Source organism: Tenrec ecaudatus, chromosome 5 (assembly GCF_050624435.1).
Source record: "Tenrec ecaudatus isolate mTenEca1 chromosome 5, mTenEca1.hap1, whole genome shotgun sequence".
NCBI lineage: Eukaryota > Metazoa > Chordata > Mammalia > Afrosoricida > Tenrecidae > Tenrec > Tenrec ecaudatus.
The window spans coordinates 125,421,088-125,447,656 of NC_134534.1; the positions used below are offsets into that span (position 1 = coordinate 125,421,088).

General features: G+C 40.3%; 1 protein-coding gene across 1 annotated transcript in view; it reads left to right on the forward strand.

Moving 5' to 3' along the window:
- The window catches only part of CNTN3 (contactin 3), a 379,845-nt gene that overhangs the window by 19,879 nt on the left and 333,397 nt on the right, over positions 1-26,569 (forward strand). Inside the window, exon 2 of the mRNA XM_075550729.1 lies at positions 15,062-15,188. Within this exon, the coding sequence (XP_075406844.1) occupies positions 15,062-15,188 (127 nt within the window). The remainder of the gene's footprint in view (positions 1-15,061; positions 15,189-26,569) is intronic.

A 26,569-nucleotide genomic window follows, 5' to 3' on the forward strand; every position in this document is an offset into this window, starting at 1 on the left:
ATGGTAGCAGGCAGCGTATGGTGTGCGTAATTATGAACTATTGGCTAATGACAATGCACCACATGAGTTTCTGAGTAAGCATCTATCTCTAGTTAAGGAATAACATTTCCTGCAGCATACAGAAAGCTAATAATAACTTTATTATGCGTTTTCTTTCCTTCCCTGTTTCCCCCCCTTGATTACGCAGCAAAGCAAATTGAGAATATGCAATGCTGTGGTCATTATTTCTATTATGGGTGAAGAGAGAAAATAAACATTCAGCTAACAACAGCATAAAATAATTTAATGCTTTTTTTCCGCCTCATGGGGTTTTTGAAAGCTCTTTGCTGTTTATTTTGTTTAGTTCCCATTGATACTACTTCAGTGAGTAATTATATGAAGATAGAGTGGAGAGTAAATACTTGTTGAAAATTGTCTTTCATTGAGAACAGATGCAGTGGGCCTTACACATTCCTCCCCTTCTCCTTCAGTTACTACCCTCCGCAGATTAATAGGGAAATTTTGTCTTAGAAATAATACTTTCAATTATTTGCTCTGAGCAGATAACTGCACACAGGTGCCAGCATTCACCACTGCTATGCAGATAAGCACCATTCAATCTTGTTTTTCATGCCATATAATTTAGGTTTTTAACAAATGAAGTCATTTATTAGCTTCCCTTATCATAAATAATTTTCCTCAGTTGGATGTTATTAAAAATTTGAAGCAATGCCTATGTAAAATGAGAAGTAATAATGCTGAATGTTTTTATTGTATGGCAACTGCACCGGATCAAAATTATTCTTATTCTTGTATGAGAAATACGGTGGTACTGTTCTCCTTCCAACAAAACAGTAGAGACTCCAATAGCTCAGAAAACCTAAATGTTGAACCTCAGGGTGGATGGTAGGATCAGGGGAGGGGAATCATCTCTACCTTGAACCAAAGTCACACTTGCTCTCCAAGGATATGCTTCGTCTAGCAACATTAGCCTGAAGCTTTGCCCTGAAGCACAAGATAGTCAACATTTTAGGCTTTGTAGAACCTACAGGCTCTGTTGTATCTATTCAATTGTACAGCAATCGACAATATACACAAATGGGTGAATGTAGCAGTGTTCTGATAAAATGTCTTTATGGATTATGAATGTTGAATTTCAAAAAAATTTCATGTGCCACTATATATTATTTTGGTTCATGACCCATATAAAAATGGCAGGCTGAATTTGCCCCATGGACCACAGTGAGTTGCTTCTTCTCCTTACTCATAATTATAGTCATCCACGGTGTAACACCCATTCACGGAATGTCCAGTTACTTGCACATCCATGTTCCCATAAGGTGATAATATTGTTCCGAAATGCCGATTGGGATGTATCAAATGCAATAGCTTCCCCCACACAACATGTTTCCCATGTTTCTTGTGTACATGGATAATGAGCTGCCAGATGTATAATAAAACCACAATACATCTGTTAAATATATATATTAATCTCAAGTCATAGAGTTTCCTATTAAATAAAACTATTGAAATGTGAAACCATTGTTCCCTACATATCCTCTTTGTAGATCTCTTCATTTCTGAAGCATCTCTAAGTCCTCCTTGTAAAATGCTGCTCTATTTGAATGTACAAATGGATATCTTACTGGCTTATGTTTGTGCTGTAGTTCCTATTGTTGGTCTAACGTAAACTTGCTTTTAGTCAGCAGCATTTGATCTTGTCCATCCTGCATCTCTTGAATGGTAGATGTCATCACCTGTCTGTTTAATTTTCTTTTGTAAATCATTCCATGAACTGCATCCTGGGTCCCATAGGTAGCAAACCCAGAGCTGGTGGTTGCAGCAGTGAGAAGAAAAGAAGTATTGACCTGCAAGAGAAAAATTATTAAAGCCACATGCAGGTGGAAAACCAGCAAATGCTATTGCTTGGGGTTTAAGCCTGTTGCACTCAGCGATCAAGACATCTTCAAACCGAAAACATGCTCTACGTTGTCGAAGGAAGACCTCTATGTGGCGCTACATGGCTACTGAGAATGTCAGCTATGGAGAATCACCAAACCACATCTGGAGGAATCGCTAATGAAATTGATTGAGGAGCAGGCACAGAAGTGAACTCCTCTCAGCTCAGCGATGGTCCCTGTGGTGGTCCAAAGCTTGTCTGAGGTACTTGGAGACAAAGCAGGACGAGGTGACGGTACAGTATTTCCACAACATCCAAGTCACCAGACTCCTGTTTCATAGGATGTTTCTTAGATGGTAAATGATGCATGGCTGTACATTTTAAAAGTTTATTATATTATCACTTAATTTCCCACATGCGGCATATGCTTCCATATTTTGGAAAAGAATGAGAAAGAATGACGGCATTTCCATACAGAGCACTAAAATGCCGATGCTTGGGAAACATGCATAAAAATTCAGATGCTTGGAATTTCCAGATCAACTATCAAGGGACTCTCTGGGCCTGGAAGGCTCCACAAGACAGCAGTTCAGGAAGGAGGGTGACCAAAATCAAACTAGGATACCTTTCTCAGTAAAAAAGCCATTTTCCTCCTGTAACCCGAACCTCGCTCTCATCATTTTTAATGACATTTTCATTTTAGAAGGGAAATATTTGGTTTCTCATGTATGGTGTTTTTAGATTTTTGAATAAGACTAGTTAATTGAAAATAAATATTTTCCCTGGGTATTCCAAGATGGGGAACCTATCTGCATGGTAGAACTGACTGTATAGCCACCAACGTACACCTTGGCAAACTGAAATGTCCTAGTCGATATGAAGGGTCTGAGCATATGCATTTTCTAACAGTATCAGATGCTGTATTGACATTGCCCTGAAAAGACAAGCCAGCATGGTTCTTAGCTGGAAAGCACAGTGGACATCCCAAGTCTACAGCTCGTACTATGAGATAAGGGGCAGCAAACTCGAACACACTCAGGGAGCCGGTAAGATGGCTGATTTGAATGCTAGCTGTTAGCCCTCCTTTGAACAGGTAGCCTGAAGTAAGACTTGTAGCTTGGTTGGGTTTTTAATAATTGCATGGTTCACCTAAATCATTGATGGTGTATTTTTGGCATGTTTTGCTGAGATTCATTTCAGGGAAATTATGTAAGCTGGGCGATTGCAGGCCACACGAAAGAGAATATTTTTGGACTTCTTGAAAGGAACAGGAAGCACAGTAAATTTGCTGAGAGAACCGAGGAAGGAAGGAGCTTAGCCAATGCTTTCTTTCCTTGTTCCTTCAATGGTTGGGCAGCTCTCATGCTCAAGCAACTTGTTCAAAGCACGACGAGGAGCTTTGTTGGGTATACAGAGGTCTTGGAAGACTAAATTGCGGAGAGTTGTGTTGCCGGTGAAAGTACTATTGAATGTGTGTGCGCCATGTGAAGCTATTGCGTTTATGATCCTCCCAAGACAGAAGATAGAGATGTAGGTGACCAAGGTCCTGAAATTGTCCAAACGAAGTAGCTTGTCTTTGTCTTGGGAGAGACCAAAGTCAATCTTTGATCAGAGATAGAATTTTTAGAATTAGCATTGTGTGGTGATTCATAAAAATCCATTCATACACAGATATCAGTTTTAACATTACTTTTGTAAGTAGTTTTCTAATGCTTGCAATATGCTAGGGACACTAATTGGCTAGACATGTGTGTTTATTATAGGTACTGTCCTTTGAATGGAGTGGAAGAGAAAAATAAGACAAAAATAAGTAAATATATACATGCATGACAATATTACGATGCACAAAATATAGGTTACGATATACTGTGATAGGAAGGTTTATTGTGCCAACCCGGCCAATGGGAACATGTGGGATTAATCAGCTCGCAGTTTGATTGGAGGGCCAAAAGATAAATGGCTTGGTAAGGCCCGCTGCATCTCTCTTGCTCTCTGGTGATCAGAGTGTGCTGGCGCCTTTGTGCTGCTGCTGTAGCTAGTTCTCTGTCTCAGCCTGTGAGCTACACTACCTGCAGTCCAGGCCAATCTGTGGATTGTGTTGCCAGCTGAAGCTTGAGGCTCCTTCGAGACCTATTTCACCATGCTGCTGGTGTGTATATCGCTTAAGCTTGAAGCTAATGGATTCCATCGCCTTCACCTTGAATTGTTTGTGTTCCATATCCATCCGGGCCTGCTTTGTTAAATTCCCAAGCTCCTGACTGTTGGTGACCCACCCTGCTGCTTGCCATCTCTGGGCAGATTCTGCTTGCCTTGTCCTAGGGAGGACTCTGTTGTCTGTTCCCTTGACGTCAGACCTGCAGCCCACTTGACTTGAAGGACTTCCAGTATGTTAACTGTGCCAAAGAAGTGAGTTGAACTGCACCCGCTGTGCTGCTGTGTGGACTAATTAGCTATTATCTTCCCTCTCGTCATATACACATATATATTTATAATCAGAAGTGTCCTGGTTTCATTCCTCTAGAGAACTCTGCCTAACACCATACAAATACCAATAGGTGTGAGGATAGGCAGTGCAGACCCAAACGGTGTTGCCTTCTATGCTGCCTAAAGTAATCATGATTTGGAGCCAATTTCATGACAAGCTAACAAGCACAGAAAACATTTTTTTTCTTCAAATTTTATGGGGGAGGCTCACTACTAAATTGTGATACCAAGGAGAGTGTTGACTGCAGAGTTTCTGTAGACTTTCTGTCCCTTCTTTATGGTTTCTAACACATCCTGCCAAATGATCCTTCATAATGTCTATCCCCAAAATGCCTGCAGAGTGGGCAATGCCATTAATCCTCACCAGCCTCCAATCTGACACATCTATAATCTCTGGCAATAGTAAGGAAGAACGAATATGAGTACCATTTTTATTCCCAGCGCTTCGTTTGTACTTAGGTGACTGAGCAGAGGCGGAACGTCCAGGACAGACTCTGTTGTTGTTTGCAATCTGGCCAGCTCCCAAATCATAATGATACAACACAGAACAGAATGAGTACTACCCAGTCCTAAGAACCCTCTGGGTTCATTGCCAATCAAACTGCTGTGGTTTTATTAGTGTTTATGGGCAGATTTCCAGAAGTGATGGGCAGGGCTTTCTCCCTGGTCTATCTTGGTTTCCAAGCTCTGATGAGGCCTATTCACTTTGTAGCAGCACGCTAGCCTCTGCAAGCAGATCAGTAGGTGGTGATTGTGCCCAGGTGTGTAGGGCGAGGCGGGAACCCAGGTTTTTGCTGTCTTGAGTCCTTTATCTCCATCCCTGTCCTTCCTGTAGCTCTGCAGTTGAGTCAGTTCACTTGTCAGCAGCTGGGCAAGTAACCACGATGTCACTAGATGTTGCAACCCTGCTAAATTCCACTAATGCCCTAGACATAGCACTAGACAATGCTTACTTGGAATAAGGAGTGGAAAGAGTGAAAAGAGTGATGGTTTGTATATTCAGGCATTTAAAAACACAATGCAAAATGCCAGTTCTCCTCACTTGAGGATGGGGAGGGGCCGCAGCGGATGGTCTTTATGAGATCACCTTTATGAACGCTCAGCTGTGAAACTCCTAAGACAAACCACTCACCGGTAAGTCTTACTTTTGAATGTCTTCTCCTCTGCAAATAAGTTCTAATAGGGATTCTTTATTGTGTATTTATTTTTTATAGAAAAAGTGACCTTGAACTAGAGTTTCACATAAAACTTCATTCTAAAATGCCTGCAGCGAGGAAGCTTTGCCCCATCTTTTGAAAGAATAGGCACTACAAATGTAATAATCTCCATTAAAACATGTCAAAGCAGGAAGCAAAAGGAATGTTTTTAAAGGAGTTGATTAATGAAGTATTTCAGCGTGATAAGTGAGAACCCAGTGAATGTGCACAATTTGAAGAAGCTCAATGAATATTGGCATTATGCAAAGTGTTTTTCCCTCAAATAAATGGACCGTGGCTTGTGTTCTCTTGGGTGGGTGATACGCATGGCACACTGCACCTAACAATAGCAGTCTTGCTTCTTTCATCGTGTAGTTGCCATTAAACTGTCTATCAGGAAAAGTATAATTATGGGCTGGGACTATGGAAGGATGTCAGGGAGAGTCAAAAGCAATAGAATTTATATTCATAAAGACAATTGCATGGACTTAAAGAAGCCACAAAGTGCTATGAAATCATTTTAATCTACCGAGACTTTAGTGAAGTTTCCTCTAAAGCTGTGTTGCCCAAATATGTCATTTAATTATGTCAATACACTGGAGATGGATTAATAGCTTTGATTTGATCGTACAGAACCTTCACTAGCCAGAAATATAGCAATCAGATTTAAAGAGTATCGAGTTAAATATTGAGCCCACTCAAAATTACACACAAGTCCTTTTCTCTTCCTGAACTCTAGCGTGCTTTGTGCCTTTATCCGTCCAGCAAAATCTGTCATGACTTCCATTGAAATCTGTCATGACTTACAAAAGCAAAGGATCCAAATATATAACCTTACATATAAATCAGTTTGTATGTCTGTGAGCATGGGATTGTGTTGTGGCTCCCTGCAGCCCAGCTTTTTGACAGAATGCGACGAGTGGGTTCATGAATATGTGCCATGCTCTGAAAGCATACTAACACTCCAGAAGAGAGTCTTTTATGTATTTGTATTTTTAGCACTGGTAAGCTTACCGTGTCCTTCAGGTCGAATTCCCTAGTGATTGAATGTTGCTTCATTCCAGATGCACTGTCTTATTTTCTATCATTGGGGGTGGGGGAGAGAGAACACGACATAGCCCCCCACCCCCCAAAAAAAAGAAGAATGGGAGAATTAACGTAGAAAACTAGTACCTTTGTGATTTTGAAAAAAATATATATATATATCACTTTATATTGGTGTAGATTATGCTAGATATATCATCCTCCAGATGTAGACCTTACTCCAGCTTCACCCACGCCCACACTCCAAAATTCACTACAATTGAGTCAACGCCAACTCATGGAGACCCTATAGGACAGAGTAGAGCCTCCCCATTGGTTTCTGAGACTGTGAGTCTTTATAGGAGTAGAGGACCTCATCTCTCTTCCACAGAGCGTCTGCTGGTTTCGAACTGCTGGTCTTGCAGTTTACAGTTCAACCCATAAGCTCTGTGCCACATACACTGTGAAAGAAAAAAAAAACCCAACCAAACCTAATGGCTTAAACGTATGTCCAGGTGTTTTATTACTAAGAAATTAGTAATTCTAGGTAAGCCTTTTATTTTTCCTGTCTAATTTTAAGTACACTGTACTTTTGTATTGCATTTTCCTCTCAGCTTATTAGTCTCAGTGCTTTTAGCTGGACTTTTGAGTTATGATATGGTGGTTACCTGTGGGCTGCAAACTGCAAGGTAAGCAGTTTGAAACCACCAGCTGCTCCAACAGAGAAAGATGGGACATTCTGTTCTCATGAAAGATTACAATCTTGGAAACTCACAGGGGCAGTTCTATCGTGTCCTATAGGGTCTCTATGAGTTGCCGTTGACTCTAAAGCAGTGATTTCTTTTTCTTTTTTGAGCTTTGTGTGACTCCATGATGGGTCAACGACCTAAGGTTCCAGGTTGGCTTTCTTATGTTCTAGATGACTGGGTTCCACCTTTCCCTGGTGGTGCCTTCTTGGCTGGTGTAGTTCCCAGCGTTCTTCTGTATCTGACCGTTTTCTGTGTCAGAAAGGAACAGAAGTCAGGTTTGTCCTTTTCTCTTCTTTTTAAATCAGGATGGACTATCTGTCACAAAAGGTTCCAACAGGTGTCTTATCTAATACTAATCTTACACCCTAATCTCTCCTACCTACCTTGTTCCCTTGTCAAGAATCGCAAAGCATTCTGGGAAGCTAGTATTTCTAGCATGCGCATCCTCCAAGGTGACGATAGACTCTCAGGGCAAGGAAAGGGAGAACTAACTGTAATGTAGACAGCCAACAGTGTCTGCCTCAGCTGGGTTTTCACATGCTGCACATATCTGGCGTTTAAATATTTGTGAAAAAATGAATTAATCCAAGGCTGTTTTCTTCCTCTGACTTTGGAAAATTATTCATGTGATTTATTTAACTTTATTCATTTGCTTTGTGGGGCCAGGGAGGAAACTTTTAAAAAAGAATGCTAAACACACACACATGCGAATACTAGATAGATAGATAGATAGATAGATAGATAGATAGATAGATAGGAGGGGGTACCCCCCCCCGCAAAAAACAGATTTTTTTGTTCAAAGCTATGTACTTACATTTTGTTTCCCCGAACCCTTATCACCTTCAAAGTACTCTCCATTGCACATAATACATTTGTCAAATCTGCAATTCCACTCTTGGAAGCATTTTTTTAAGCTTATCTGTTTGGATGGCAGACAGCCCCTCCCTTCTTGCACACGGTTACACTGTCTTTTCAGAACCTCTAAATAGAAGGCTTGATTAACAACCTGATGTGGGGAAAGAACTCCAAATTCAATACATGTCCACATTTTCATCTGTTCAGGAAGTTGATGGACGTCTAGAATGAGGTTTGTTATCAAACGACATTCCGCCTTTTTTGATAAGCTGTGTTCAACATCACAACAGCTTCTGTGGCCTTTTTCCCAAGCAGGAAACAAAATTTCCAATCCACACACTGTTCTCATAAATCGGCCATCACAAAAAAAAACAAAACGAGGTTTGAGCCATACTGCTTTTATGCAAAATTCACTGTGACGAGAAAACCTTCACAGGCGACGCCACCGGGCGCACTAACGCAGAGCAAGTCGCTTGATGCTTGGCAAGCCGAGAAAATGCGCTCCACGAAAGCTCCACTCTGCCCGGCACAATCCCAGCTTTGGAGGGGTGGCCCTTGTGTAGTATATGTTTATATTCTTCCTTTTCTTTTCATTATGCTGTCGAATAGTAGGGCCTGCAATGCCTAGCTCATCTCACTGGTAGTGTATGATTTTACTTACTTTGATCCAGGCCAGCATTTGGACTTCATTCTCTTTGGATCACATACCTATCAAGTAAATCTAGTATTCCTTAACAAGAGTCACATCTTAAATTCATCTTTCAATAGCACGGTCAACTGTGACTCCTTTTTAGAACTTGTTCTTTTTGAAATGCCTTGCGATGGAAAATAGGGTGTGCCCTCCTTTTATTTCCTAGATATAGCATCCATAGTATTGCTCTCTTTTAGGAATTTCATTTCTTTCAGTAAGAGTAATGCCAACCACCTGGAATCCCTTGTCTATTTTTCTTTGTCAGTCTTCATAAAAATTGTATGGAGACTGACCATTAGAATTGATCGCCCGCTGTTGGATCTTTTAGGTGGCATTACCTTAGGACCTCACAAAGCTTGTACTTACATTCAAAGGCAGTTATTTGTAGTAGCCTGTGGGTGTTAGGGGGCAAAATAACACCTTGGGATTGGATTTTTGGGCTCATTAGTCCTGCTCAGGAGATGTTGTCTGCCCTTTACTTTAGGTTGTAAAGGGAAAGTGGGACTCAAGAGCCAGGCTAACATATCAAGCAGAGGGCGCCTGTCTCCAAAAGTAAAGTTTAACATCCATCTAAATGTGAAGCTGCATCCACTTAGACAAGAGCGGGCTCTCTGTGTTTCAGAGAAACTTGCTTTTCCTTTTATTCTCGTTGTAAATGTCTGTGTAGCGTATTCAGGTTCTGTCCCTTGGGGTGCTAACATTCATGTGGAGGGAAATGTTGGGAGACTTTGTTGTGAATCAGCCGGGACTTCAGTATCTATTGCCGTCCAGTTGGTCTTGCTGACAGGAGCCTGAAGCAGGTCCCCTCACGACTCTCATCCTCTGTTCTTCTCCTGCATCAAGACTGAGAGGGCTTTTTAATCACTGCTGAGGGTGGAGCTTGGAGGAACTGTCACGTTTGATTAATTTACACTCGTAATTTGAGAGTCCCCAGCATGGCTGCTGGGTGGCGGCAAAGCCTGCTTGGAAGTTAGATGCCTTGAAGTTGGTTCCTGTTGTCGCAGCCCATTTGTGCAACAAAACTAACCACTGCCTGGTCCCGCCCCATCCTCACCGCCCTTCTCATATTTGAGCAACTAGGAGCCTTAACTGTCAAAAGTTCTGTGTGAGAGCCTTTCCAGTGTCCCCTGGAAAGAGGCACGCTGGTTCTGTATTTTCACGCTGACAGGATTTCAAAGAAGTGTAGTAGAAGTAGCTCCGTATGAGAGCCCGAGGACTATGGTCTAACGCTAGCTCCTCGACATGAAGTTCTGTTACTGTGGTTGGACTAGGTAACCTGCCCGGGCTTACTTCTCCTAAGGCGGCCAGTTAGCACACGGAGTGAAACCCAACCTCTGCAATTAAAATCGTAGCTTAATAAACCACCAACTGGGAAATAGCACCTGCCTTACACCGAGAGACTGTGAGAATTCCTCCATTATCTTCATAATGTATTCACAGGAATATATCGAGTATCTCCTTGTTCTACACCTCCTACCAGTCAGTCCGTCCTGTCCTATGGTGGCAGCTTGCATGAGGTTGTGATGCTGGAACTGTCAGATGTCAGAAAGCAGTGTTTGTTTGTTTTGGTGAACAGATCTCAGCAGAATTTCTGGAATAGGGTAGACTAGGAAGAAAGCCCTGGTGAGCTACTTCCAAAACTTAGCTGATGAAATCTGCCACCAAATATTGACTCCCGATCAGGCAGGTTTTAGGTCTGTAATGCACGGCATCACCAGAACATGGGAGCTGTCCTGAATTAACACACAACAAGTAATGGTGAGGGGTAACTGTGATGTGATCACAGTGATGACAGGATAATATCACTGTACAGGCTCTCGAATCACACAGTCCAGGGTAGGCTGTACGTTGTGCGAAACCACAGGACTTAATGCACGCTACCTAACAACTCAAGGCCTCGGGGCTGCCCTTCTCCTCTAGGCCAAGCTTCCTCCTAGGGTGACAAGCTGGGTAAAGAACCCGTCGAGCACTGATGGAACTAAGATTTAGCTGCTGCTCTTCCCATCATTCCACTCGCCATTTTCATGGATCAGTCGGCACGCTGGATGTGGCTGTGATGGTGAATCAGAATTATTATTAGAAGGAGCTTAAATGGAAGTTCCTAGTTGCTGGGCCACGAGTGCTATTTTCAGTCTCATTCCTTTGACCAACTGTTTAGGGATGCTAATTTCTCTTAGTTCGCAGTTTCAGTTTTTCGTTGTCTGTGTATTTGTTTGCTTTAAGCAATGTGCCGCTGCAGTTCAACTGCAGTAGAATGATCACTTTCCTTATTAAAGGCAAGAACCGAGAGAGATTTTTCTCGGATTGTTCAAGTCCCCTAACTTCCGTGGAAACATTTAGAAGACACTTGCTGGGGGCTGATGCTTCTCTTCAGTTTGCGAATAGTCAAAGGGAAATCTCACCAAAAGTTGAGTACTTTCCGTTCAAAATGACACAATAACATAAGCAGCTATCAGAGTAGTGTGTCTGGCATGTTCTTTGAAAAAGTTCATACTTAGCTGTTCAACTTGCTTAGAATCAAGCAAGCTTATGACAAAAAAGAAAAAAAAGATTTTCTACAATATTTTATTCACTAGTAAACCAAGGAAAATGTGGTATCGCTAATTGTAATGATAGTCATTCTTAGGTGTCCTGGACTCACCCCCAACGCATGTTACTTATAACTGGAGAAACTGGTTCCCGATCCTCTGTGTTCTCACACTACAGGTGTCTTGGTTCTCTCCTGCTGAGGTGACCGATTTTCCACAAATAGGTGGTTTTAACAAACAGAAACTAATTCTCTTTTAATTTAAGAGGCCAAGAGGTCGAGGGCATGAGCTTTAGTGGAAAGCTTTCCCTGTAGACTGTGGTGACAGTGGGGTATGTCTTGGGATGCTAACCACAAAGTCAGCAGTTTGAAACCACCAACTACTCTAAAGAAGAAAGGCGAGGCTTCCTTCTCCTGAAAGAGTTTACAGTCTCAGGGGCAGTTCTCCTCTGTCCTGTAGGGTCTCTATGAGTCAGAATTGACTTGGTGGCAGTGAGTGAGCAGATTGTGGTGGAAGGTCGAGAGCCTTCTTTTGAGCTTCCATCTGTATGTGCTTTGACATCACTCTTTTCCACCTCTGCTTGCTCTCACTTCGTTAACCTTGTTTATATTTCAAAAGAAGGAGTCCAGGTGTGGTTGTGGGTTAGACTTTGGCGGATAACTGCAAGGTCTGTGGGTGGTCCAAATCCATCTCCAAAAGAGAAAGAGGAGGCTGTCTATTTCTGGAGAGATGTGTCAGTTTGGGAACCCCGTGGAGGGTTCTGAAGTCTGAATAGCTCCTGGCAGTATGCTTGGGTGTTCATCTCAAAAGAGATTGACTGAGTCCAAACTCTAATCCTGTCTCATTAACATAACAAGAAAACCCATTCCCAAAGCCCATCTGTAGGCTACTGGAGATCCCCTTAAAGAAGGGTCTCTGGGAGGAGATGAGCCAGTCAGGTTGCAGGGTAGCAATGATGAAAAATACACCTTTCCTCTAGTTCCTAAATGCTTCTTCCCCCCCCCCCCCAACTTCCATGATCCCAATTCTGCCTTGCAAATCTGGCTAGACCAGAGGATGGACACTGGTACAGATCTGAACTAGAACTACATGGAATCCAGGGCAGCTGATCCCTTCAGGACCAGTGGCATGAGTGGTCATACTGGGAATGTAGAGGGAAGGTGGGTTGGAAAGGGGGAACCAATTACAAGGCTTTACATGTGAGCTCCTCCCTCGGGGACGGACGACAGAAAAGTGGGTGAATGGAGATATCAGACAGGGCAAGATATGACAAAATAATAATTTGTAAATTATCAAGGATTCATGAGGGAGGGGGCCGTGGAGAGGGAGGGGAAAAATGAACTGATGCCAGGGGCTTAGGTGGAGAGCAAATGGTTTGAGAATGATGAGGGCAATGAATGTACAAATGTGCTTTACACAATTGATGTATATATGGATTGTGATAAGAGTTGTATGAGCCCCTAATAAAATGATTTAAAAAAAAAGGCCTGTGGTATACAGCCAGCTGTTAATCTTAGTGACTTTATCGAACAGAGTAGACCTGGCACACAGGTTCTCAAGGCTGCAATGTTTACAGAAACAGAATCCCATGTCTTTCTCCAATAGAACAGCTACTGGGTCCAAATCACTGACCTTTTGATTACCAGTCATGATCTTAGTCATTGCAAGGCAGGTTTTGTAACACATATTTTTGGGACAAAATCAAGTCTTTAAAAACAAGTAAGTTTCTGTCCATGGTTACCACCTTTATATCAGTTCATTTCAGTGAAGGTTTTTTTTTTTCTCTAACCCTTTGATTTATCAAGCATGAGGCCTATGGTAGACCAGGTTGACTAGAGAAACAGATCCAGTGACCCTTATATGTGTGTAAAAGAGAGCTTTACTTCAAAGAGCAATTGTATATTGAGAAAACATCATGTCCTGAAGTCCGATATTAGCCCATATGTCTGATGCTGAATGCAGGGAGATCACAGGCTGGTGGGTGAAAAATCTTGTGGATCCAGTGGCAGTGGAAGGAAGCACTCAGCACTGGCATGGGTCAGCTCTCTGAATGTGGCTCAACAGGAAGATCAAGGCAAACAGAGAAAGGGAGTTCCCAGAATCCTCCTGAGAAGGCCAGGCCCACAAGGAGGCATTATCAGGCTGTGACCTGATTGACAGGCGAGACTCCACTTTGCAACTCCCACAATACCTTTCTCCAGGAACTTGTTCCCCTGGATAGCATGGTCAAAGTAATTGAGACAAAACTGTGCCATTATTGTTTGAAAGGAGAATTCTGATTCTGAGATGGATCTGTTTGTTCTTTTGGCAGCCCATGGTATATTCAATATTCCTCACAAACAATAGTGATTTCAATCATATAATTCAAACACAATTCTTCTTCAGTCTTCTTTTTGCATTGTCTAACATTGACATGCATGTATGGTAATTGAAAATAGCATAGATGGATTAACCTTTCAAAATGGACTAGAACTAAATGTTTCAAAGAAATCCTCTCAACTGGACCCATGAGTGGCATATGATGAATGGAGAAATGATAGAGGTTGTCAAGGATTGTATCTTGTTTGGCTCTACAACACCTGCTCATGGAAACAGCAATCAAAGATCAAAGGACATATCACATTGGGTAAATCTGCTGCGCAGGACTTCTTTAAAGCATTGGAAAACATGGAGGATACTTTGTGGGCTAAGGTATGCCTCAATCAAGCATGTCATTCATAAATCACCTCGTATGCATGTGAAATGTGGGCATTGAATAAGGAAGACTGAAAAATTGATGTGGTTACATTATGGTGCACGCAAAGGATATTGAAAGTGCAATAGATTGCCAAAAGAATCAAACAAATCTGTCTTGGAAGGCATAGAGCCAGAATGCTATTTAAAATCAAGAATGAGGCCTCCGTTTCATGCCTTTGAACTTGTTATCAGAAGAGACCAGTCCCAGGAGAAGCCATCATGCTTGGAAAAATAGAGAGGCAGTGAAAAAGAGGGAGATTCAAAAGGATGGATTGGCACAATGTTTGCAACAGTGGGATCAAATATAAGAACTATTGTGAGGATGGTGTAGGACCTGCCTGTGTTTCATTGTGTTGCATATAGAATTGCCATGAGTTGGAACCAACACAAGGGCACCCAACAACAACAGCAGCATACCATAAATGTTCCTTTTTTTCCATAAGGTGTACTTTGACTCACTTTTAATTTCAGAAAATCACTAGGTCATTCTTACCAGTTTGCTTTATTCTGCAACCTTTACTGAAACCTGTCTTTCATGGGTGAGCCTAATGATCTTGAAGTACCAGTGGTACAGCTTCCAGTATCCCAGCAACATGCAAGCCATCCAAGACATCCATGCAAGACAAAGGGACAGAGAAGGGAGGCCACAGTGACTCGTGCAGCTTTATTTGCAGTTTGAAGAAATTTTAATATCAGTGTTTTTATATCAACTTTCATCCCTTTATAATTGCCGGTGGTGAACTAGGGATCATTGCTGATACATTACTTTAATTTACCAGTCAAAGGCAATGCCTAAAACTATGCTGCTTTTGTGGGCAATTGGGGCTTCTTTCTTTGTTTTCTGTTCTTCTTCCACTTTAGAGTGCATATTGGACAATATCTTTGACTTCCTGTATTTGGTTTGTCTCCCACCTGTGTAGATGAACTTCTTTTCCAAGGCCCCGTGTTTATCAAAGAGCCCAGCAACCGCATTTTCCCTGTGGGTTCAGAGGATAGAAAAATAACTTTAAATTGTGAAGCAAGAGGCAACCCTTCACCTCATTACAGGTACAGTGAAATGTTGGAAAATTAAATGTTTTTTTAAGAAAAAACGATGTAGGAACTGTGAATTGTTTTTCCCTTCAGTATATTTACATGTGATAAATAACACATGCCGCTATGCTTTTAAGCCTGATATGCTAAACAAATCAGGTACATGTATCTTGGATGTGATTGACATGGTTTTAATTTTTCTGAAAGAAAGAAGCAGAGTTTCTCACTCACTCTCTCTCTCTCTGCCATTTGTCAGTGTTGCCTTGGGGTAACCCAGCGTAGAGCTGCCCGTGAGTTTCGGAGACCAACTGGTTAGCTTTGGACTGCTGCGTTTTCCGATCTTAGCCTAACCTATTACCACCACGGCATTAGGTCTCGCTTAATCAAGCAGGGCCTTTTCATTAATCTATAGTACAATTAGTCTATAAAAGCAGACGTATATGTGGCTTTAAGGAACACATCCATTGTGGGATGATATCAAATGTGTTGTAAAGGAATTTAGAAATCATAGTTTTAAAACAAAACAAATTTCAACTGCCTCTCTTTCTGCCTTTACATATCTACTGGATGTATGTTTGAAAGTTCATTAAAGTCACAGCCATCGAGCCGATTCCAACTGATAGGACTTTATGGTCAGGGTAGAGATCCATGTGGGTTTCTGAGATGGACGCTCAAGGGTGGTCTGCTGAGGAGCAGATGGAGTTTGAACTCTCTCCTTTCAGTTAGCGGCCTAACTCATGACCGCTGTGCCACCAGGGCTCCCCAACCGTGTGCATCACATCGAGAAAGTAAAATCAAATCTCTTGAAAGAGATCTTAATTGTTCTTAAAGAGAAAAATACATTTCATCTAGTACCTATTTATCATATCGAGGCCTATATTTTTACTGGTTATGGAAATAATGCCTGCTCACTGAAAACCCTCAAACATCACAAAGGATGTAAAGAAAATGGGGGGAATATCTGAACTTCCATGACTTGACACACAAAAAATTTACATGGTGGATTATTTGATGGAGATGAGTATTTACTTTATTAAACAGCATGCGGTAAAACAATGTTACCTCTCGGGGTATGTAGGGGACTCACTTAATGAAAAGATAAATTATTTATAAAGAGCGCATGCTGCCTTTGTGTAAGTGGGGCTGATACTCGAGGCCGCTTGACAAGCTTGACCGTGCTCTTTCAAGTGCTGTGAGCATCTGCCTCCCAGACTCTGTTTAAACTATTGGTTTGCTTGGAAAACCTTTTTCTAAGCCTGCAGAATAAGCCAACTTCAGTCTGCAATGATATAATTATATTTTTAGAGTCTTCCAATATTGATCTTAAACTTCCATTGTTCTCTTAACCCGTATAAGTAATAAAAGCCAGAAGTCATTGTAAATTAGGTCAGGACTAAGTTAGAATGTAAACCTTTGCATTTGTGCAGTTGGAAATTGGTCAGATCATTGTCTTTGGGAAGTATTGCATATTGGTCCAGTGCACACAGCGGTATGTTTCTTGAGCATCTACTTTGTACTTTCAACAAAATAAAATCATAATTTTAGATGACTAACTGGTCAGAGTTTGCAGAAGTGTTAGAGAAATTTTCTCTTTGCCATCTACTGTCCCTACTGTCTCCATTAAAAGAAAAATATACCTAGTTGGTTTAAAAACCAAGAGACTATTTTATGAGGTCATTCAGTTAATTGGGTATAAACATATTTGATATCTAAAAATATATTTGTTTTAGGGGATAGCTGAATTGATCAAACTTAGCAAATTATTAATCTGGAAATATTTTTCTTGTCCATAATTTTCTTTAGCACATCCTCATATTTCTTTAATGTATCTGTTCTTTTTCTGCCTGAAATGGAAGATTGTCTCCATTGACATGGTTGTAAATATAGTAAAGAATCAATGTGAATGATACATAAGTTGGCTATTTTTCTGCTATCAGTAAAGTAGTATTTCTTGATATTCATCATAGGAATAATTTATTGATTAATATGTTTAGATGAAAAATTGCCAAGTTACAAGATTTAAAGTCATATAGGAATATGTTTTTAAATAAGTAGATTAATTATGCTTTTGAGGTTTTATCAAATAACCCAAAGCCTATTCTTAGAAATATGGAGATAGTTTTTTGTTATAATTTTAAAATTTGGGTACTAGGCAATTGTATTGTCCTAGAGATATGCTTGTATATAACTATACCATTTATAACATGTTATTGAAAATGTTTTCCTGTGTATGATGATTCTTGCATTTGGTTAGATTCTTTGCAATCTTGTCCTGGCATTTATGTTAACACTAAACATCTGTAAGGGGTGACTATGAGATGTGTGGTTTAAATTAGTTTATCATTTTAAGCCTACTAAATGAAGACATTTAACAAGCTAGGTATGGTTTATTATATTTTCAAATACTTGATTTGGAATCAAATGGAGTAAAATTTTTTATTGTACCTTTAAAGATTTTCTAAAGTGAAGGCATCTAACAAATGTGAAAGTGTACGTAAACCGGGTAAAAGGGCATTGTTTTCAGGATCCAATGCACACATGTTGACCCAGGGTTCTGTGAAGAAAATGAATTTAAGCAGGCCATGCCCGCATGACCCGAGGCTGAGTGCAGAAGAACAAATAGATAGGTAAGACACTAGTCTTGGTCGTGTTAGGGTGCTTTCAAAAAAGGAGAAGGAGATGAGAAGATGCTTTTTGCGTGGTGGGGAAAACGTGGTTTTGAATCAAAGCTCACATCAAATTTTTAACATAACTCAAGTGAACATGTCCCGAGTCATTGAAGCTTTGAAACAGTTTATGGGAATCCCCTCCCCCCCCACAGGAAAGATCATTTTTTAGATGGATCACACATTTTCAGGAAGATCTCAAAGATCAGCTAACAGAGGGAAGACTGCCAGGAAGGTAAGTGGAGATGCCGTGAGAAAAATCCGGAAATTTCTAGAAGACGACTGTGGAATCAGCCTGTTGTGATGACTACTGAAGCGGGCCCTTCACAGTTTGACGTCTCCGTGTCCGAGGAGAATCGTCCACCTCCGTGAGGGCCAAAACTGCCGTGTGAAGGCCAATTCACTCGACTGGTAGTTCGTCCCATCAGTCTTATGATAAATGGAAGCAAACGAAGATCGTTTTATGGAATAAATCATAGCAGAGATTTACCAATAATAACACCCAGAGTGTCCTGTCCAATCCTGTGGAATCCTGGAGTATTTGCTGGGGCAATTAGATCCAAGATAGAAAGGGCAGCCCAGAGATCATGATGGCTGTTGGTGTTCACAGAATCACAAAAGGCTAATCCTGGGATCTTGCTCTCAAAGGACCCTATGTGCTCCTGCTGGCTTATTACGAAGATGTCCGCAGAGAATTGAAAATGTATCGATGAGGAAAGGCTTGGAAGAGTGTTCAGAGGGACATTTTTACCCTCTCTCAAGAAAAAGCACTTGGCCTTGCTTTCCGAGCATGGAGAGCCTAGGAGAAATGCATCCACTCCATACCCCTGATCTTGTCCCATAAAACATTTTTTTCTGCCCCCCAAACTCAAGTAATATTTAAAATGGGCATGATGTGTGGCCTCCAGCTACAAAAACTCCTGTTGTGATGGAGTTTTAACTAAAACACAAGTGCTACATGCGTCAGAGGGTCAAGCAACAGCGGTTTCATATTTTGATATTTTGTTTCATCAAGGTGTCTATGATTTTATAACAATTCTTTTTGACTCACACTCATATGTATTAATAATGAGGACATAGAAAAAATACTAATGGGGATTATAAAAGTTTTAAGGAAGATACTCTAAAATAAATATGTTTATAATATATATATTATGTACACACACACACACACACACATATATATATACACACATACACACACACGTGAGGAAACTAACTTTGGAGTTTATTTGAAACCAAAAATTAAAGGAATCCCAACCATGTTTTCAAACATTCCTAATGGAATTTAATAAAAGTCTTATAGATTGCCCTTTGAGAGCCCAAGTCTGTCTTGTATACTGAGACAAACTTATCTTTGAAGAATTCTTTTCTTTGTTACTATCCCATTAAAATACCTTTCAAATAATCATATTAGATATCCACAAGTTCAGAAATTCTCAACAGAAATATTTTTAATAAGTGAAATTAATACATATATCAAATCATTCCATTGTTCAAGCATGTCCAGCAAAACCGTACAGTTGCTAACACAATCAGTTTCTAATGCAGATGTTTTCATTTGTAACCTCTTTCCTTTTAAATGCTGACATGTTTTTTTTTAAATTCTCTTTAGACATGCAGATAGGCCATGGAAAATAAGGTCCTCGTAGTCTTTGGGTTTTCAACTTTTGGGATAGCTGGTGGTTCTAGATCTTTACTGTTAACTAAATAGGCAATAACCACATGGTGCCATTGAAATTTAAATTGATACAGTAAGATATAGTTCACCTCCTAGTTACCATTAGCCACATTTCAAAGGATTGGTAGTCATATGTGCCCAAACCCATACTCACTGCTGTCGAGTCGAGTCCAACTCATATGGCAAGTGGGCATAACATTGACTGACACAGGTAAGCATGTCCTTCCATGGATAGCATTGCTGTCCAGGGTCGGGGAACCTTTTTTCTGCTAAGGGTGACTTAAATATTTATAATACCATTTGTGGGCCACACTGATTGGACAGTTAATTAGCTCACCCCTCCCTAGCTAGAACTGCTTCTCTTTGGTGAGACATGTGGTATTAGCTGATTTGATGATGGTGAAGGTTTTATAGTGCCGGAAGGGGCCACTGCTCTATTTTATAGGGTCTCTAGGGGTTGGATCGATTTGATGGCTGTCCGTTTGGCTTGGGATTTTATGGACAAGGGCCAGACATTCCTCATCTCTGCCAGACCATAGGTTCTTAAAATTATTTGGCCTACAACCTTCTTTCTAGAAAGATAAAAATTATACTGTGACCCCCCCACCCCAGAATTTCAATCCTTTGTGATATAATCTACAATCCAGAATAAAATGTGGCTGTCTGATTTTGCAGCTTCTCTGGATCATTGTAATGCACCCCCTGGGAGGAGGGTTTGTATCTCCTGCTTTGGGAAAACCTGCTCTAGACTCTAAGATTTCAGCTTTTTCTTATGAATGTACTCCTGTACCTTTTACTTTCTATCAAGTAATCAAGAAAATCATTCTCTCCTCCAGCTCTGCAGAACAAATAAACTACTGGATAAAGAAATTTTTTATACAGTTTCAAGTTGTCATGGCTACACATAATTTCAAAGTTCAGATTTTCCAGGCCTAAGTTTCCACCATTAACTAGGGTCCCAATAATGGAATAATATTGTGCACATTATTTAATATGCTGATATTTTCCCGAATGCACTCAAGAAAGAAAAGGGAAATGAAACAATAGACTAATTTCTCTTTACCATTAATTCAAGGAGTGACTGCGTGGAAGGAAATTTTAGTAGTTGCTTTGAAAGCACACACATATTATGGAATGCATATACATGCAGATTTAATACATACTACGCATAGGGCTATAAATGAGGTGACTTCAAAATGTTCGTGGGAAAATCACATTGTCTTTCAGTTCTACTCTTCACAAAGTTTAGACACCCTCTCTGCATGTGCTCTATTTGTATGCTAAGAAAGGAGCCCTGCCAGCACTGGGGTGTAAGTGTTCAACTGCTAATGTTAAGGTCAGAGGTTCCAAACCAGTCCTCACCCTTGGGGAGAAAGTTGAGGTGATTGCTCTCATAGGATTTACCACCAGAGAAACCCTGCATGGGTGCCCTGAGCTGGGATCCACTAGTTTGCAGTTGTTGGGTTCTTTTGTGATATGCTGGGACGTAGTGCAGTGGATTTCATTAGTTCAAACCCCCCAGCCACTCTGTCGGAGAATGATGAGGCAGTCTGCTCTCAGAAAGATTTAGAGTTTCAACAACTCCAAGTAGCAGCTTAGTTCTTTTCTGTAAGACAGTGGTTCTCAACCTGTGGGTCGTAACCCCTTTGGGTGGTCTATCGACCTTTCACAGGGGTTGCCCATTTCATCACAGTAGCAAAATTACAGTGATGAAGTAGCAACAAAACTAATTTTATGCTTGGGGGTCACCACAACATGAGGAACTGTATGAAAGGGTCACGGCATTAGGAAGATTGAGAACCACTGCTGTAAGGGTACTATAAAATCATAATGAATTTGAATTGAATTGATAGCAGTGAGCTATTGATTTTTATATATGTTGCTAGGATGGTTCAATTGTTAAGTATTTTTCTGCTCACTCTAAGGTCAGTTGTTCAACCTCACCTGAGGAGAAAGATGAAACTGTCTGCTTGGTGACTGACAGTCTCAGATTGACAGCCTACTCTGTTATTCTGTTCTGTGTGGTTGCTATAAATTGGAATCAAATTGATGGTTTTTATAAATATTGTAAATTCTTCATATGTGTTTTATGCTATTTATAAAATATTAAATATCTAATACTGTATTCTATGCTATAATTTTGATTATATGTGATTGGTGCATTATATATCTCTTAACCTCATGTAAAATCTGAAGTCCCTATTAGTTTACATTCATTCCCCAAGATTAATAGGTCTTGTTTATCTCAATAGCCCTGCCTGGCCCTTAGAAGCGTAATCCTTTCTGTTAGTTTTCTATGCTCAATCCCTTGTGTTTAGCTAAATCAGTCACTTTTAGCATCATGACTGGTTCAGTGGATGAGCTGTCGATCCCATGACCACCGTTAGCACTGAGAGTGATCAAATGATGACACGTTGTGAATGTTTCAAAGCATAAAGGCATCTATGGTTCATGCAGCAAGTAGAGGTCAATAGCAAGTCTTAGAGGGTCTTGACTACACTAGTGTCTGTCCCAGGGACCTTGTCTTCTATGGTCAATGCTGAGTGCTGGGTGCAGACTTCATGCTCCAACTGTGTGCCTTTCCGTTACACCCCACATCTACCTGTCTTACAAAGGCCACCAAATGCAACCCCATAAAGGAAAAGATGGTGCATTCTCTGTCCATACATTTAAATCCCTCACAAATAATTAATGGTTTATGGAAGGAAGGGAGGGGGGGAGAATAGCATTAAGAAGCAGGGAAACCAAACAAAGGGAGTTGGTGATTAGACTGTGTTCCAGAAGTCAAGTATGTCTTGTAGCGTATCAGAAATAAGTGGTTGATGTATCATTTTAAAAGATATTCTTCTATTTGAATTAACTAGCCTCTAGGCTCCATTCTATGAAAGGCTGTTCTTCATGTGACAGAGGTGCCTTACTACAACCCCCAATTTACTTAGATCTTCTCCTCCCACCTGGGAAGGGTAAGGCACAATCATGAGCACGGACTGCTAACCTTTATGTCTCTGGTTCAAAGCCAGCGAAGACCATGGGGAAAAGGACTTGGTGAGCTGCTTTCTGAAGTGTTTCAGCCTAGAAAATACGGTAGTGTAGTTCTACTTTGTGCATTAGGGTCAGTGTATGTAAAAATTTAGTCATTCTCAAACAATAACAACATAAAAGGAGCACAAAGCATACACAAAATAATGTATGCTTGTGTGCTTTTGGCATTTTATTTTTATTTTTCTCCATGGGCTTAGAAAGAGGATTATAAATATATTGACCAAACACATTTTAAATTAGTTGGGCCACATTCACATTTTTAAGCCATCTCGAAAGCCTGAGAAATTGAATAATCTGATTCTCCAGGACTGAGTCTTGTGAGGCGTGACCTCGCCAAAGGACAGTGAGAGCACCTTTATTAAACAAACAAACAAACAAAGGTTAATATTGAAGCAGGGAAGACAGAAGTAAACGTAACTCAATAATTCTTCTGTGAATAATTTTGAGGCAATAGCAAATCAGTTTTAAATAGATTTTAACTGTGTAACTGACTTTTTCAAAATCCCAGCATAGCTTTAATATGTTTTAAAGCTTTTTACATATTTAAAATTTATCAATCAGTGGGGAATGGTAGATTTATGTAATGAAACACATTTTAAAAACTTGATCTTAAAAAACAAAGCACAACTTCACTCATTTATATCTTCAGCAATTATTGCTGAAGCCTAACTAGTTATTTTTGGATAAAGTATTGAATATGCAAATTCAGACATTCATTCTGTGAAGGGCTGCAATTCTTCTCATCACTTCAGTAAACATATTAACAAACATTGCATTTGAACACAAATGCATTTGCCTATTAACTTGAAAGCCGCTTCTAAAACCACAAATTGCTTCTGTGATTAAATTCGTAATTTTCCTGTCAAAACCTAAATAAAGTATTGTCTGTTGATTTAACAATTGTATTGGGTGGGCATATTTCCCAAACCCAATTGCAGCCCCCCAAAATTCTAGCGAATCATTTTGTTTTTTTTTTCCTTTGCTTTATGTTGAGGCCCAAAATTTGACATTTGTTTTTCCTCAAAATAATTGCTGTATTTTCATTGTCTTGACCAGATTTCATGCCTTTGTGCAGATTGTGAGGTAAATTATATACTAGGGTTATTTTTTTAATTACCTGAAGACATTCAATACATTTTTAATTCTGTAAGTTTCGATATCAGTGGATGATTTTCTCTAGCCTGGTTATTAATTTCATGGGAACTCCTAATTCAGAACTTGGTGCCTTGAATTATATTGACAAGCTATGTCTCTTTTTAATTTCAGCATTATCATTCCATATTAGTGTATATTTGTGTCAGTGTTGCTATAGTTGACATTAACTCGTATGGTAGAAGTAGTCCTAATAGCTAGTAAGGTAAATGAAAGTGCTATTTCTTGACAATATAAAAGACCATAGTAACGGAGACTCCTGATACAATGGGTAAGCTCGAGTTCCAACCACCACTCTGTGGCAGAAAAACCTGGCAGACAGCTCCAAGAAAACCCTCGGAATCTATGGGGGTGAGGAGGCGGTTGATTCTCCCCGAAAGTCACAGTGAGATAAAACTGACTCAATGACACAAACCAACAATAATACCAATATATGGATGTCAAAGATGGAGAGTAGAATTTAATTACGCCTCTCAAAACACGTCTCTGACTCTATCACTTCACGCCGGATGGTGAAAATTTAATAATGAATAAAACAGCTCCGAATGGAGTTTTAAGCTTTGAAAAGCCCCTGCTATCTATAATATAGGAAGTAGTTTGTTTTTAAATTGTGATTTACTCATTATTACATACATTTGTGTTTATACACATGCATCCATAACTTATTCTTTGTTGGAAGACAGTGATCCCTGGGCACTCCATCATTGATGTTTTCGCTTGTATCCTGTAAGTAGCAATTCATAGTTCAGAGGTATTAACTACCTGTTTTAAAATACCTCCTTAGGCTTGATTTTCTAGAGAAGCAAAACCAGTGAAGCTTATATATGTGTGCAGATCACAAAACTCACAGTCACGAAGTCCATGCTGACTCATAGCGACCCCCTGCGGCTTTTCAACAGTGAAACTGTTAAAAACAGTCCTTCTCTGTCAGAGCCAGCAGGGTTTCAAACTTCTGATCTTGTGGATCACAGCCCCACGGTTACCCACCCCCCTCCCCGCACTCCTTAGTGTATACACACAGAGAGGTTTATTTCAAGGAAATGACTCACAAAGGTGTAGTAGCTGGTGAGTCCAAGCCCAGGCAGGTTCCAAGTGTGGGGGCCAGAGGTTAACTGGCAGCTCCTCCTCCAGCAGGGCCTGATGAAGCCGGGTTGGCACCATGGTGACAGACAGGTCCATGGCCGCAACATCTAATGAACCCAAGATCCGCAGGGTAGATTTGTGGCTGCAGAGGTCACGAGTCCAGGTCAGATGGTGCCTAAGACTGCATCCACAGGCTGTTGGGCCGGCTGTTGACCAACAAGCAAGCTTGGAATCACACCTCTGAGCATGGGGATCTAGGTCATCACTCCTCAGCCACTGAGAAGTCTGCTGAGGCCAAGTTGACACAAAACCTTTATAACAATCTCCAGTGCCAGTTAATTTGTACTTTTTATGCACATTCAAAAGTTGTTGGCCGAAGAACGTGCATATCATTATAAAAATAATTTTATTTTCATGGTTTTTTTTTATTTTCATGGTTTTCAGTGTTGGAATGCACAGACTCCACCACTCTACTGGATGGATCCAGTTTTTCTTTCACTTTACCTGACAAGCCAGTCAGGTGGATACTTTCAGCATCCTCATTGTGCAGGATACATAGCTGAGATTTAAGCGAGGACAGCTGATCAAGTGTATACCACCTCAGGTGGGCCAAATGTACACAGATCAACACTTGTGATTCACTGCCCCAAGTATTAACCTGTAGTTATTGACTAAGAAACAGATACATATACGAATTCTGGCCCAGACATTTAAAGGGCAGGAGAGCATCTCACCCAAGAGCCAGTAGATTTGTGAAATAAGAACAATAAATCATTAATCACTTTGGATTCTAAAAGCAAACCCTAATTCGTTTACAATGAGTATTTGAACACTGAAGGCTGATGGTGAGTGTATACAATATTTCAAGAGCTTTAAACCATGATGATGCAAAGGTATTTAATCTTGTGACCTTTATCACCAAGGTAAAGCTTCAAGGTCGATTTCTAGATCACAGTGTAAGTAATACAATGAAAAGGCTGGGGTATGTAGCTCCACATCCTTCGGGCTGTCTCTTTTGCTTCACATCACTGCATTAAACCTTTGGGATTGGGATTTGGTTATGCAGATACTCTTTAATAAAATATTCAACAATTTCATTTTTCTAAAAGATTTCATTCTGAGACTGTGCTTAGAACTCCCGGTGAACTGTGCAGATACCTGGTAACACTAGAAATTATGTTTTTCTAAAAGGAGTGTGAATGTGCAACACTAAAAAAATTAAACAAAAAAAGATATGAAAAGAATAATAATTTATATTTTGTCAAGGAGTCACAAGAGAGGGGGAGGGGGGAAAGGAGCTGATACCAAGGGCTCAATAGAAAGTAAATGTCTAGAAAATAAATGATGGTAACATATGTACAAATATGCTTGATACGATTGATGTATGGATGGTTATAAGAGCTGTAAGAGTCCCCAGTAAAATGATCTTTAAAAAAGAAAAAAAAAAGAGATGATATCTGCCTCCACAAGGTTCCCAAACTTCCCGCTTGACTCTGTCATGTACCTGTCACCATTTACAACATCTAAGTGTCCATGTAGCCCAAATGGTTGGATGATAAATACCCGCAAGGAAAAGGAAGTCTGTTGTGAAAAGTAAATGAACCCATTCTTGTGAAAGACGTGTAATGCAATCTTATTTTTTCATCAGTTTAATTTGTACAAATGAAAAATAGCCAGGTTTATAAATAAGGTAGAGGCAGTGGTCGTTTGTGATAAATTATCACGTTCTAAGCAGGTGATGCAGGTTAAATTCCTGGCCCAGGCACTTCTTA